This window comes from Muscardinus avellanarius, assembly GCF_963383645.1.
Source record: "Muscardinus avellanarius genome assembly, chromosome: 4".
Taxonomy (NCBI): Eukaryota; Metazoa; Chordata; class Mammalia; order Rodentia; family Gliridae; genus Muscardinus; species Muscardinus avellanarius.
Window position 1 is genome coordinate 135,450,598 of NC_137789.1, and position 13,869 is coordinate 135,464,466.

General features: G+C 44.8%; 1 protein-coding gene across 1 annotated transcript in view; it reads right to left on the bottom strand.

Moving 5' to 3' along the window:
- ARL3 (ARF like GTPase 3) overlaps positions 1–13,869 on the bottom strand; it is a gene marked incomplete at both ends in the record, with an annotated part of 41,146 nt that overhangs the window by 15,337 nt on the left and 11,940 nt on the right. Inside the window, 2 exons of the mRNA XM_080694854.1 lie at positions 713–763; positions 6,893–7,009. Of these exons, the coding sequence (XP_080550980.1) occupies positions 713–763; positions 6,893–7,009 (168 nt within the window). The remainder of the gene's footprint in view (positions 1–712; positions 764–6,892; positions 7,010–13,869) is intronic.

Consider the following 13,869-nt stretch of genomic DNA (forward strand, 5'->3'; position numbering starts at 1 on the left):
TCTCCTGGCTTGAAAACAAAAGCAGCTTAGTTTTGGCTTGCAAGTCTTTCCATTCTTTTGAATTTGTTGAAGTTACCCCTGGGTCCCTCAAGTAGGTACTGAAAAATGCAAATAGCAATGATAAGTGCCTTAATTCTCTGGGTTTGTTTCTACATAGCCTGGGAAGGAACCTGAAAAGCTTTTGGGCAGCCTGCTAAGTGCCATTTGCTCCTATCTTGTATATTTAATTTGATTAAAGTTAAAAGGCTCTAATAAAAAATTGTTTAAAGCACAGTAGCACATGCTCGTGATCCCAGCACTTGGGAAGCTGAGACAGGGGGATTACAGGTTCTAGGTCAACAAGTGGTAACTAAGGGAGACCCTATTTCAAAATAAAAAATAAAACAGGGATAGGGTCATAGCTCAGAGGTATTAGAATGCCTAGGGTTCAATCCTCAGCCTCTCTGCTCCTCTGCATGTCTGTCTGTCTGTCTCTCTCTCTTACACACACACACACACACACACACACACACACACACACACACACAGTTTAAAGAACTCTCAACGAATGTCTTGTTAGACAGCTGGTATTTTTGCCTGCTTGCCAAAATGACCACTTTGTTTGAACTGTAAAGGTTAAACAAAAAATACCTCCCTTGTTCTTACATGTTTACAAGGTAGATTAATGCACGCCTAGTTATTTGGAAAATATCTCGACAGAAGCATTATTTACCTGCCCGGTTTCTTCAAATCTTTTTCTGTCTGCACTGTCGATTACATATATCTGCAAAGGAAGAGAAGAAGGTTACTTCAAAAAGCAGAAACAGAAAAAGACTGGGAAACTGTGTGTGTGCATGTGTGCGGGGGTACTGGGGATGGGACTGAGGGGCATTCTACCTCTGAGACACACCCTACACCTATTTTATTCTTTATCTTGAAACGGGGTCTCACTATGTTGCAGAGGGCCTCACAAATTGCTGAGGCTTGCCGTGAACCTACAATTCTCCTGTCTCAGCCTTCCAAGTACTAGGATTCAAAGCATGCACCACCATGCCCAGCTCAAGAGGGAACTTAGCATGAGGCCTTAAAGCTCTTCTGGTTTCTTCCCAGGCCATGTAGAAATGAACCCAGAAGAATAATTCGCTTATCGTTGCTATTTACAAAAGCAGTAAGTGATCTCCAATTAGTAGGTTTCAGCTTAGCATACCATACGGAAACTGGTAGGTAACCTCACCTCATCTATGAAAACAAAAGTAAATAATTAAGGATGCCCATAGAGCCAGGTGTGGTGGTGCACACCTATAATCCCAGTCCTTGGGAGGCTGAGACAGGAGGATCGCAGGTTCACAGCCAGCCTTAGCTACTTAGTGAGGCCCTCTGCAACTTAGGGAGACCCTCCCTTCCTCTCTGCAGGAGCCAGAGTTGCCTGAACTTCTACAAAGGAGAAACCTTTCCTCTGGGTCTTCTTACCACAAACCAGTGAGAATTTCAAAGCTTCTGCCAAAGAAGATGTGAATTGGTTTTGCTTACAGCATCACTCCGAGTGCTGTGGATTATAACCTTAGCAATACTTTATGACTTAAATTTGTGTGTGTGTGTGTGTGTGTGTGTGTGTGTGTGTATGATACCCTCAGCCCTATTTTTTATTTTTTTATTTTTTGTGGTGCTGGGGATTCAACCCAGGGGTATTCAACCTCTGAGCTACACCCCCAGACCAATTTTTTATTCTTTATTTTTGAAACAGGGTCTCACTGAATTGCAAAGGGCCTCATTAAGTAGTTGAGGCTGTCTGCGAACCTGCAATCCTCCTGTCTCAGCCTTCCAAATGCTGGGATTACAAGTGTGCACCACCACACCTGGCCTTTATTTTTTATTTTGAAACAGGGTCTCACTAGGTTTCTGAGAGCCTCACTGAATCTCTGAGGCTCTATTAGAATCTGCAGTCCTCCTGTCTCAGCCTCCCAATCCTAGGATTGCAAGCATGTGCCGCCACACCTTTTTTTTTTTTTTTTGCAGTACTGGGGATTAAATCCAGAGGCGTTCTACCTCCGAGCTACACCCCCAGACTTGTTTTTTATTCTTTATTATGAAACGGTCTCACTGAGTTGCAAAGGGCCTCACTAAGTAGTAGCTGAGGCTGTTCTCGAATCGTGATCATTCTGTCTCAGCCTCCCAAATGCTGGGATTACAACTGTGTGCCACCACGCCCAGCTCCATTTATTTATTTATTTATTTATTTATTTATTTATTTATTGCAGTACTGGGGGTGGAAACCAAGGGTGTTCTACCTCCGAGCTACCCCCCCCAGCACTATTTTTTATTCTTTATTTTGAAACAGGGTCTCACTGAGTTGCAAAGGGCCTAAGTAGCTGAGGCTGTCCACGAACCACGATCCTCCTATCTCAGCCTCCCAAATACTGGGATTACAAGCGTGTGCCACCATGCCCAGCTTTTATTTATTTATTTTTAAATTTTGAAACAGGGTCTCACTAGGTTGCTGAGGCTGATCTTGAACCTGCGATCCTCTTGTCTCAGTCTCCAGAGTACTGGGATTTCAGGCATGTGCCACCACAGCCAGCTACCTCCCTTCTATCATACTTCAAATCTTATTTCTTGGTCACTTACCCTAAATTAACGGAGTTGAAGTCAGATGTTCTCAGAGTTCTTTTTCCCTGAGAATAACTCCGGCACTGTTAGGAGCTGCCCTGGTTCTTTCAAAACACGAGAGAGCCACTCAGCGTGCTAACGTGAGGGTGGGTGGGCTTTCTGTAAGGAGTCAGCCGTCAGTACCTCAGGCTCTGTGGCCCACAGGATCTCATCCCAACATCTGGACGCTGCTGTTGCATGTGAGAAAGCAACCACGGCCACCACAGGGAACCCCAGATCAGATGCCTGTCGCTGTGTTCCCAAAGAACTTTACTTATGGGCACTGAAATTTGAATTTCATATAATTTTTACATGCCACAAAATATTCTTCTTTTGATTTTTTTCCCCCAAAAACTTAAAAATATAACCTGGGTGTGGTGGCACTCACCCGTAATCTCAGTACTTGTGAGGCTAAGACAGGAGAACTGCACGTCTGAGGCCACACTCAGTGACTTAGTGCGACGCTCAGCAATTTAGTGAGACTCTCTTTCCGAATAATAAGTAAAACAGGAGCCAGCATTCGGGAGGCTGAGACAGGAGGATCGCTGGTTCGTGGACAGCCTCAGCTACTTAGTGAGGCCCTTTGCAACTCAGTGAGACCCTGTTTCAAAATAAAGAATACAAAATAGGGCAGGGGGTGTAGCTCCGAGGTAGAATGCCCCTGGGTTCTATAAAAAAAAAAAAAAAAAAAAAAAGAATAGGGCTGGAAGTCTAAGCAAAATGCCCCTAGGTTCAACTACCAAAACAAAACAAAAAACCAAAACACACACACACACACACTCTCTCTCTCTCTCTCTCTCTCTCTCTCTCTCTCTCTCTCTCTCTCTCTCTCTCTCTGGCTCACAGGCTATATGTAAACAGGAGGCGGGCTGGATCAATCTGTCCAGCCCTTCTCTAAAGCAAGATTTTACCATGGCACTCTAGAGAAAATTGAAAAGACTTAACCAGGCAATAAAATGTGTCAAGCCTCTTCTAGCAGCATGGAGTCTAGTGTAATAGGTCTTTTTCAACCAACAATGGGAGCCTATTAAACACAGACAAACCAATAGAACCCAACCCCATTGCTGCTCCGGCTGCTCAGGAGCTGGCGGGCAGGGCTGAACCCCAGGCCTGAGACGCTAACCTGGGGACTCCGCCGCTTCTCACAGTTTGTCAGTCTGGCACTTGAAAATAATGACAGGTTAGCCGGGCGTGGTGGCGCACGCTTGTAATCCCCGCGCTTGGGAGGCTGAGACAGGAGGATCGCGCAGGCTCAAAGCCAGCCTCAGCTACTTAGTGAGGCTCTCAGCAACTTAGTGAGACCCTGTTTCCAAAGAAAATACAAAAAAGGTCTGGGAGTATAGCCTGGAGGTAGAAAGCCTCTGGGTTCCACCCCCAGTACCACCACCAAAAAAAAAGAGAAAAGAAAAGAATGACAGGTTGATGCTCAACCCAAAATATTATTTTGGCCTAGTTTGTAATGGACTTGAAGGAAGGGTTGCTCGGAAAAGATTTCTGCTGAATGGTACATTAATTGCTTGGCGTGCTTCGCTAAGGAAAATGTGGGGTCCAGGGTCGTACTGCAATACCTTGCAGTCTCCCCTCAAGGTGTTAGAGCTTTTAGTCTAACACCACCCTCACCAATAGACCACAAAGTTTCTGAGACTTCCGTAGGGAGCCTCACAGTCACTAACATCCTAATGTACTGCAATTCTTTGGGTATTTCTTTCAAAGTATTTTTTTTTTTTTTTTTTTTTTGCGGGTCTGGGGATGGAACCCAGGGGCATTCAACCTCCGAGCTACACCCCCTGCCCTATTTTTTATTCTTTATTTTGAAACCGGGTCTCACTGAGTTGCAGAAGGCCTCACTAAGTAGCTGAGGCTGTCCGCGAACCGTGATCCTCCGGTCTCAGCCTCCCAAATACTGGGATTACAAGCGTGCGCCACCACGCCCGGCTTCTTTCAAAGTATCTTAATCTAACAAATACAGAGATAGGAATATATTTTTTCTCAGACACCTGCTTTATCCCAAATCTGTTTTTTTGTTTGTTTTGTTTAATTTTTTGGTACTGGAGATTGAACCCAAGGGTGTTTTACTTCCAAGCTACACCCTTAACCCTAATTTATTTTTATTTTGGAACAGGATCTCACTAGATTGTTGAGAGTCTCACTACTTGCGGAGGCTATCCTTGAACCTGCCATCCTCCTGTCTCAGCCTCCCAAGTACTAGGATTACAAGCATATGCCACCATGCCCAGGTCCATGCTCTTCTTTCAAAAAATGAAAAAGGCCACGCATTGTGGTGCATGCTTGTAATCCGAGGACTTGAGAGGTTAAGACAGGAGATTCTCAGGTTTGAGGCCAGCCTCAGCTACTTAGTGAGGCCAACCGCAACTTAGCGAGACCTTTTTCCAAATAAGAAATAAAATAGGTCTGGGGCCGGGCATGGTGGCGCACACTTGTAATCCCAGCATTCGGGAGGCTGAGACCGGAGGATGGCGGTTTGCGGACAGCCTCAGCTACTTAGTGAGGCCTTCTGCAACTCAGTGAGACCCGGTTTCAAAATAAAGAATAAAAAATAGGGCAGGGGGTGTAGCTCGGAGGTTGAATGCCCCTGGGTTCCATCCCCAGACCCGAAAAAAAAAAATAGGTCTGGGGTAGAGCCCAGAGGTAGAGTGCCGCTGGATTTCATCCCTATTATCACACACACACACAAAAGAACAAAGAAAAAAAAAAGGAAGAAAGAAAAAAGAAAGAGAAAAAAAGGAAAAAGAAAAGGGAGTTAAGCATGGTGGTACAGTCTGTAAACTCAGTATTTGGGAGTCTGAGACAGGAGGATCACAGGTTTGAGGCCAGCCTTAGCAACTTATCAAGACTCTGTTTCAAAATAAAAGCAATAGAAAGGGGCTGAAGGTGTAGCTCAGAGGAACCATGCTCCCGGTTTCAATTTCCAGATCCAAAAAAAGAGAAGGGGAGGGGAGAAATTATACCTTAAAAATGTTTTATTTTTCAGTGTAGTTTTAGATTTACGGAACTGAATACATAGCACAGAGAATCAATCCCATAGTACCCCACCTCTACCCCCACCCAGAACAGTTTCCCCTGGCAATGTCTTACATTAGTATGGGGCACTGTTATAATTAATGAACCAATACTGATGTGCTAGGTTCACTGTTCATGCTTCAAAGCTCTGTGGATTTGGCACTGGGTGTAGCTCAGAGGCACAGCACTCTCCTAGCATGCACAAGGCATAATCCTCAGCACTAGGGAAGAGAAAAGAAGTCTGAGTTGGGCACGGTGGCGCACACCTGCAATCCCAGGACTCGGAAGTCTGAAACAAGAGGATTGCCAATTCGAGGCCAGCCTTGGCAATTTCATAGACTCATATCAAAATTAAATATAAAAAGGAGTAGGGATATAGATCAGTGGTAGAGTGGTCCTGGGTTCAATCTCCAGGACAAAAACAAAAAGCAAAGAACAAAAACACAAAACCAAGCCAAAAAACAAAACCTACAATTTTAATACTCCCTACTGCTTCTAGCTCAGTCCCCTAGAACTGTTCACGATGAGCCCGATCCCTTGGTCTTAAGGTAGTTCTGGAAGGACTGGAGACAGCCGCAAGCCTTCCCTTGGCTAGGGACGAGCCTGCAGGCCTTTTGGAGTTCCCTCCACCTGGCTCCAGGACTGCCGGGACTTGACTGCTGGATGCACTTGACTGGCCGACTCATGGGTGACATAGTCACTGGCTGGCTTTCTGACGTCCCTCTTCTATACAAATCACTGTGGTAATTTACATACTTTATTTTGCCTAGGTGGGTGTGGGCAGAACACTGTTACTGAGCGACAGCAAAACATCTTATCCGTTTGTATGGAGGCAAGTCTCCCACGTCATAGGAGGTAAGTCTCCCCGCGTCTAGGGGGGCATGTCTCCCCGCGTCCTAGGGGGGCACGTCTCCCCGCGTCCTAAGGGGGCACGTCTCCCCCATGGTCTGCAGCTTCCTGCTGCCTGTGCTCACTCCCAAGGGTTAGTGTCACAGCAATGTAATTACAAGAAAGAACAGGACAGTCAGGTGTGGCGGCACATGCCTACGATTCTAGATATCTGGGAGACTGAACAAGAAGGATCACAAGTTCAAGGCCAGCCTGGGCAACTTAGCCCCGATCTCAAGTGCAGTCAGTTGTAGAGCACCCCTAGGTTCGACCCCGTACATGAAAATATTTACAAGGTCAGTGTCCCTCACACATGGCAGGAGGGATCACACAGTAGCACGTCAGAAGGGGTACTTACAAGAATATCGGTATTTTCAAAATAATTCCTCCAGTAAGGTCTGATTTTTCTTTGTCCACCAATGTCCCATACATTCAGTTTAAACCCCTGTGATTGTACACTTTTGATGTTAAAACCCTGAAACAGAGACATAAATACCAAGTTTATTAGTTTTGACAAAGTTCCATTTAACTGTGCGTGTGTGCCCGCGTGAACGTGTACACGCGAGAACACTGGCTTGCACCAAGGGCGGGGACAGTCTAAGTACACGCTCTGCCACCGAGCTACAGCGAACACCCTAACAGCTGTGTGTGTGTGCGTGTGTGTGTGTGTGTGTGTGTGTTACTGGGGATTGAAGCCAGGAGTAGTCTACCTATAAGCTATACCTTCCAGCCCTATTTTATGTTTTATATTTTGAAAGAGGCTCTCACCCAGTTGCTGAAGCTGGCTATGAATCTGATCCTCTTGTCTCAGCCTCCTAAATTCTGGGGAGATAAGCGTGTGCCGCCACACCCAGCTCTAATAGCTCTTTTTTTTTTTTTTTTTTTTTTTTTTTGCAGTACTAGGGATTGAACCCAGGGTCATTCTCCCTCTGAGCTACACCCCCAGCCCTATTTTTTAAAATTATTTATTTTGAAACAGGGTCTACTGAGTTGTAGAGGGCCTAAATAGCTGAGGCTGGCCACGAGCCTGCAATCCTCCAGTCTCAGCCTTCCAAATGCTGGCTTCTAATAGTTTTTTTTTTTTTTTTTTTTTTTTTTTGGTGGTACTGGGGGTGGAACCCAGAGGCTTTCTACCTCTGGGCTATACTCCCAGACCCCCAGACCTATTTTATACTTTATTTGGAAACAGGGTCTTACTAAGTTGCTGAGAGCCTCAGTAAGTAGCTGAGGCTGGTTTTGAATCTGTGCAATTCCTCGTGTCTCAGCCTCCCAAGCGCGGGGATTACAAGTGTGTGCCACCATGCCTGGCTCTAATAGCTATTTTTAAAATTAATTCTGGCTGGGTGCAGCAGTGCATGCCTGTAATACCAGCTACTCAGGAGTCTGAGACAGGAGGATCACAAGTTTGAGACCAGCCTCAGTAATTTAGCAAGACCCTATCTCAAATAAAATAAAATAAAAAGGGATGGGGATGTAGTTTAGTGGGAGACTACTCTATATTCATTGCCTGGTACTGAAATAAATAAAAAACCCCTACCCTATTTTATTTATTATTATTTTTTTTCTTTTTCTTTTTTTTTTTTGTGGTACTGGGGGTGGAACCCAAAGGCTTTCTACCTCTGGGCTATACTCCCAGACCTATTTTTGGAAACAGGGTCTCACTAAGTTACTGAGAGCCTCACTAAGTAGTTGAGGCTGGCTTCGAACCTGTGTGATCCTCCTGTCTCAGCCTCCCAAGTGCGGGGATTACAAGCGTGCGCCACCACGCCCGGCTCCTACCCTATTTTAAAATAAAAAATAAGTAAAGATCGGAGGTAGAAAGCCCATGCCTTGGGTTCAATCCCCAGTGTCAAAAAAAAAAAAAAATGCCCAGTGTGGTGGAACATGCTTGTAATCCCAGCATCTCAGAGGCTGAGACCAGAGGATCATAGTTCTTGGACAGCCTCAGCTACTTAGTGAGGCCCTTTGCAACTCAGTGAGACCCTGTTTCAAAATAAAGAATAAAAAATGGGGCAGGGGGTGTAGCTCAGAGGTTGAATGCCTCTGAGTTCCATCCCCAGACCCGCCAAAAAAAGAAAAAAATTCAACTCCTCTGGATGTGATACTTCCCCCTGTACCACCCACATGTGATACTGGTAACACTTCCACGCCCCCTGGATGGTAAATTTAACAGACAAAAAACAAGCTGAATCTAAAGATAACTAAAAAGAACAAGTGCTGTGTTTAAAAAGAGAAAATAAGCTGGGCGTAGTGGTGCACGCTTGTAATCCCGGCGCTTGGGAGTCTGAGACAGGAGGATCACACAGGTTCGAAGCCAGCCTCAGCTACTTAGTGAGGCTCTCAGCAACTTAGTGAGAACCTGTTTCCAAATAAAGTATAAAATAGGTTTGGGGCATAGACTGGAGGTAGAAAAGCCCCTGGGTTCCACCCCCAGGACCACACACACACATACAAAAAAAGAGAGAGAGAGAGAGAGAGAAAGAAGGTGGGCACGGTGGCACATGCCTGTAATCTCAGTACTCAGGAGGCTGAGACAGGTTCGATCAACAATCTCAGTAATTTAACAAGACACTGTTTCAAAATAAAAAATAAAGCTGGGAGTGTAGCCCAGAGGTATTATGCCCCTGGGTTCCATCCCCAGCACCACACACACACACACACACACACACACACACACACACACAGGCATCTCTCTCTCTCTCTCTCTCTCGCTCTCTCTCTCTCTCTCTCTCTCTCTCTCTCTCTCTCTCTCTCTCTCTCTTTTTGTGGTACTGGGGATGATACCCAGGGCATTCTGCCTCCAAGGTACAAGCTACACCTCCAGCCTTATTTTTATTCTTTTTTTTTTTTTTTTTTGGTGGTACTGGGGTTCCTGGAAGCCCTTCTACCCCCGGCCTACATTCCCAGACCTATTTTATATTTTTGAAACAGGGTCTCTTACGCCTGCGCAGCTGGCTTTGAACCTGCGCGATCCTCCTGTCTCCGCCTCCCAAGCGTGGGGATCACAAGCGTGCGCCACCACGCCCGGCTCTTATTCTTTATTTTGAAACAGGGTCTCACTACGTAGCTGAGGCTGTCTGCAAAGCGTGATCTTCCTGTCTCAGCTTCCCAAATGGTGGGATTATAAACCTGCACCACCACACCCAGCCACAAAGGCATTTCTGATGAATTTGAAAACAAAGTATTCCTGTTTAGGATAGTTACTCAAGGTAGAACTTTGAAGGTGAGTAAATTAAGAAAGAGGCAGAAAGGCCGACTGGGAGTTAGTGTGGAAAGAAACTAATTAATAAGGCCTTTGGGGTTCAGAGAGAAAGTACTTCATGAGCAAGAATTAAAAATAAAAAAGGTTTGAGGCCAGTACATGGTAACATAGTAAGATCCTGCTTCAAAATAAAAAATAGCCGGGCGTGGTGGCGCACGCTTGTAATCCCCGCGCTTGGGAGGCTGAGACAGGAGGATCGCGTAGGTTCGAAGCCAGCCCCAGCTACTGAGTGAGGCTCTCAGCAACTTAGTGAGACCCTGTTTCCAAATAAAGTATAAAATAGAAAAACCCCTGGGTTCCACCCCAGTAACACCAAAAAACAAACAAACAAACAAACAAAAATAAAGCCAGGTACGGTGGTGCACACCTCTAATCCCAGCATTTGGCAGGCTGAGACAGGAGGATCACAGGCTTGTGGCCAGCCTCAGCTACTTAGTGAGGCCATGTGCAACTTAGAGGGACCCTGTTTCAAAATAAAGTGAAAAATAGGGCTAGGGTTGTAGTTCAGAGGTAGAATGCCCCTGGGTTCAATCCCCAGTACTGCCAAAAAATAAAATAAATAAATAAATAAATAAAAAGGTCTGGGGGTTGTAGTTCAGAGGTAGAATGCCCCTGGGTTCACTCTGCAGGCCCTGGGGACACCTCCATAAACATCGCCTCATCTGGCAGCTTGTCAGCTACAGTGTAGCACAGAGGGACAAGACATGGTGCCATTGGCACAGGACACCTGCCACCCAGTTCCACCAGGACAGTCACTAGGGGCTGGCAGGGAGGATACCAACTCCCACTCCTCTAAATGTCAATGACCAAATACATGGAAAGTTTAAGAACCTGAAAGGAAAATGGCTTAAGCTTAGTGTAAAAGGGTAGCTTCGTTGTGACTCACTAACAAAATGACCTTGGTGTACTTAAAATTCTACACTCGACAACGGTAGTAAACATCAAACCCGGTAATAACAAATCCTTTCTAGAATGAAGCAGAGAATAGAAAATAATAAATTCTAGAATTGAACACAGGAATGAACTGTCTTAAACTTCTCTAAGTCATGAAACCAGCAAGTCTACTAGAAAATGATTCTGAGGAAATAATAATGAATGGGTACATTTAGAGACGTGCGTTATTTATATATTATAACATATATAGCTAGGCATGGTGGCCCACGTCTGCAATCCCCAGTACTTAGGAGGCTGAGACAGGAAGATCGCAGGTTTGAGAACAGCCTCAGCAAGTAGTGACAGGCTCATCAAGCTAGCAAGACACTGTTTCAAAATAAAAATAAAAAATAGGAGGCTGGGCGTGGTGGCGCGTGCTTGTAATCCCAGCATTCGGGAGGCTGAGGCAGGAGGATCGCGGTTTACAGCCAGCCTCAGCTACTTAGTGAAGCCCTCTGCAACTCAGTGAGACCCTGTTTCAAAATAAAGAATAAAAAATAAAAAATAGGGCTAGGGTTGTAGCTCAGAGGTAGAATGTCCCTGGGTTCTATCCCTAGTACCATAAATAAATAAATAAATAAATAAATAAATAAATAAATAAAACAGGACTGGAGGCATAGCTCAGAGGTAGAAGGGCCCTGAGTTTAATCCTCAGTACCACAGATAAACAAAAAAGTGTATTTTGTATGACCTGCTTTTTATGTGAAACACACCATCATATGGACCATAATAAAAAACCAAACCACGTGAGTTTATTCCTAAGTGGTAAGAGTGGTTTTGCTTGACTAGGCATTATAAGGAATTTCTAGGTTATTCACTTTATTTATTTATATTTTCTAAGTTGACTATAGTGAACATCTATTATTTTTCCTAATGTTAAATAAAAATACAATAAGACTTTGTTTTTAAAAAATAAATATGAAACCCTGACAAGCTATAATAACACAGTCACCTACAACACATCAAACCGAGCTGAAGGTTAGAACTGGAACTCTGGGTTCATAACTTTAAGTTCATTTCTGTTTGCAGTCTGGAAGTCTTCATTTCACTACTCTTGAGAAATGCAGCCTATTGCTAATGCTAACCTAGCCCTTCTTTTTCTGGCAGAAATCCTGACACACTAATATGTGTTTTCAGCCCTGCTAGGCTAGGCTGCTGTAATTTGCTCCTCCTTGGGCTATACATTAAATTTGTTCAAGAGCTGTAAAATTGCTCATTTGGTAGCAGTTGAAATGACTTTTCTGCAAAGAGTTGTGAGTCACTAAGACTCACAGGCCATGAAGTACCCACAGCCACTCCGATCAGACACCAAGCTGGGCGCAGTGGCGCGTGCCTGTATCCTAGTTAAGACAGGAGGATCGCAGCTATGAGGCCAGCTTCAGCAACTTAGTGAGACCCTGCTCCCAAGCAAAAAATAAAATAGGTGTGAAGGTGTAGCTCGGGGATGGAATGCTCCTTTCTATTCCCAGCAATACACACAATCCATCCATCCATCCATCCATCCATCCATCCATCCATCCATAAAATAAAAAGGACTGAGTAGCTTGGAGATAGAACATTCCTGGGTCCAATCTATAGTGCTGAAAAACAAACAAATTAAACCTGACACCAATGCCTATCAATGTACAATGGAGGAAAATGCTAAATAACTCTGCTTTTATTAAAAAAAAAAAAAAACTCTGCCGGGCCGGGCATGGTGGCGCACACTTGTAATCCCAGCATTCGGGAGGCTGAGACTGGAGGATTGCGGTTCGCGGACAGCTTCAGCTACTTAGTGAGGCCCTCTGCGACTTAGTAAGACCCTGTTTCAATATAAAGAATAAAAAATAGGGCAGGGGGTGGTTCGTGGACAGTCTCAGCTACTAGTGAGACCCTCTGCACCTCAGCGAGACCCTGTTTCAAAAATAAAGAATAAAAAATAGGACTGGGGGTTATAGCTTGGAGGTAGAATGCCCTTGGGTTCCATTCCCAGTACCACACACACACACACACACACACACACATCATCATCATCATCATCATCATCATCATCATCATCATCATCATCTGACCAGCGTGCCTGAATCTCAGTACTTGGAAAGCTAAGACAGGAGAATCACAGGTTCGAGGCTAGCCTCAGGAAGTAGTGAGACTCATCAGCTTTGCAGGACCCTGTTTTCAAATAAAACTAAAATAGGGCTGGGAGTGTAGCTTATAGGTAGAGGTAGAATCCCCTTGGGTTCAACCCCCAGCAACACACACACACACACACACACACACAACCTATATTTTTAAGTCCACCCTGATCAACCTTCCTCATTCCTAAGGCCAAGCAAGCACAAGGCAAAGGATAAGAAATGGTGCTGCTCTCACCATGGCGGTGCAAAGGTCCCATTGGGAGGACCTCCAGGAGGCTTCTTTAGGTCTCATTCCGTGAGAAGGCTCGGCTTTTGGCCAGACCAGCAGAGAGAACCTGATGGGCTCAGTTGCTTTAAATTGTTTGAGTATTAGAGTTTTGTTTTGTTTTTGAGGGTCTGGGGATAGAACAAGTCCAGCTTCTTGTTTTTTATTTAAAAATTAAAAGCCAGGCGTGGTGGTGCACACTTGTAATCCCAGCATTCAGGGGGCCGAGACTGGAGGATTGGGGTTCATGGATAGCCTCAGCTACTCAGGCCCTCCGTAACTTAGTGAGACTCTGTTTCAAAATAAAGAATAAAAAAAATAGGGCAGGGGGTGTAGCTTGGAGGTCGAATGCCCCTGGGTTCCATCCCCACACCGGCAAAAATAAATAAATAAATAAATAAATAAATAAATAAATAAATAAAGCTGAGCCAGACGTGGTGGTGCACGCTTGTAATCCCAGCATTTGGAAGGCTGAAACCTGCAGGAGGATCGTGGCTCCTAGACACCCTTAGCTACTACTTAGTGAAGCCATCTGAAACTCAGTGAGACCCTTTCGAAATAAATGAATAAAAAATAGGGCTAGGGGTGTAGCTCTGAATTAGAATGCCCCTGGGTTCCATCCCCAGACCAGAAAAAAAAAAAAAAAAAAAAATTAAAGCTGAAGCTGGGCCTGATGGTACATGCCTGTAATCCCAGTATTTGGGGAGGCTGAGACAGGAAGATTGCAGGTTTGTGGCCAGCCTCAGCAACTTAGTGAG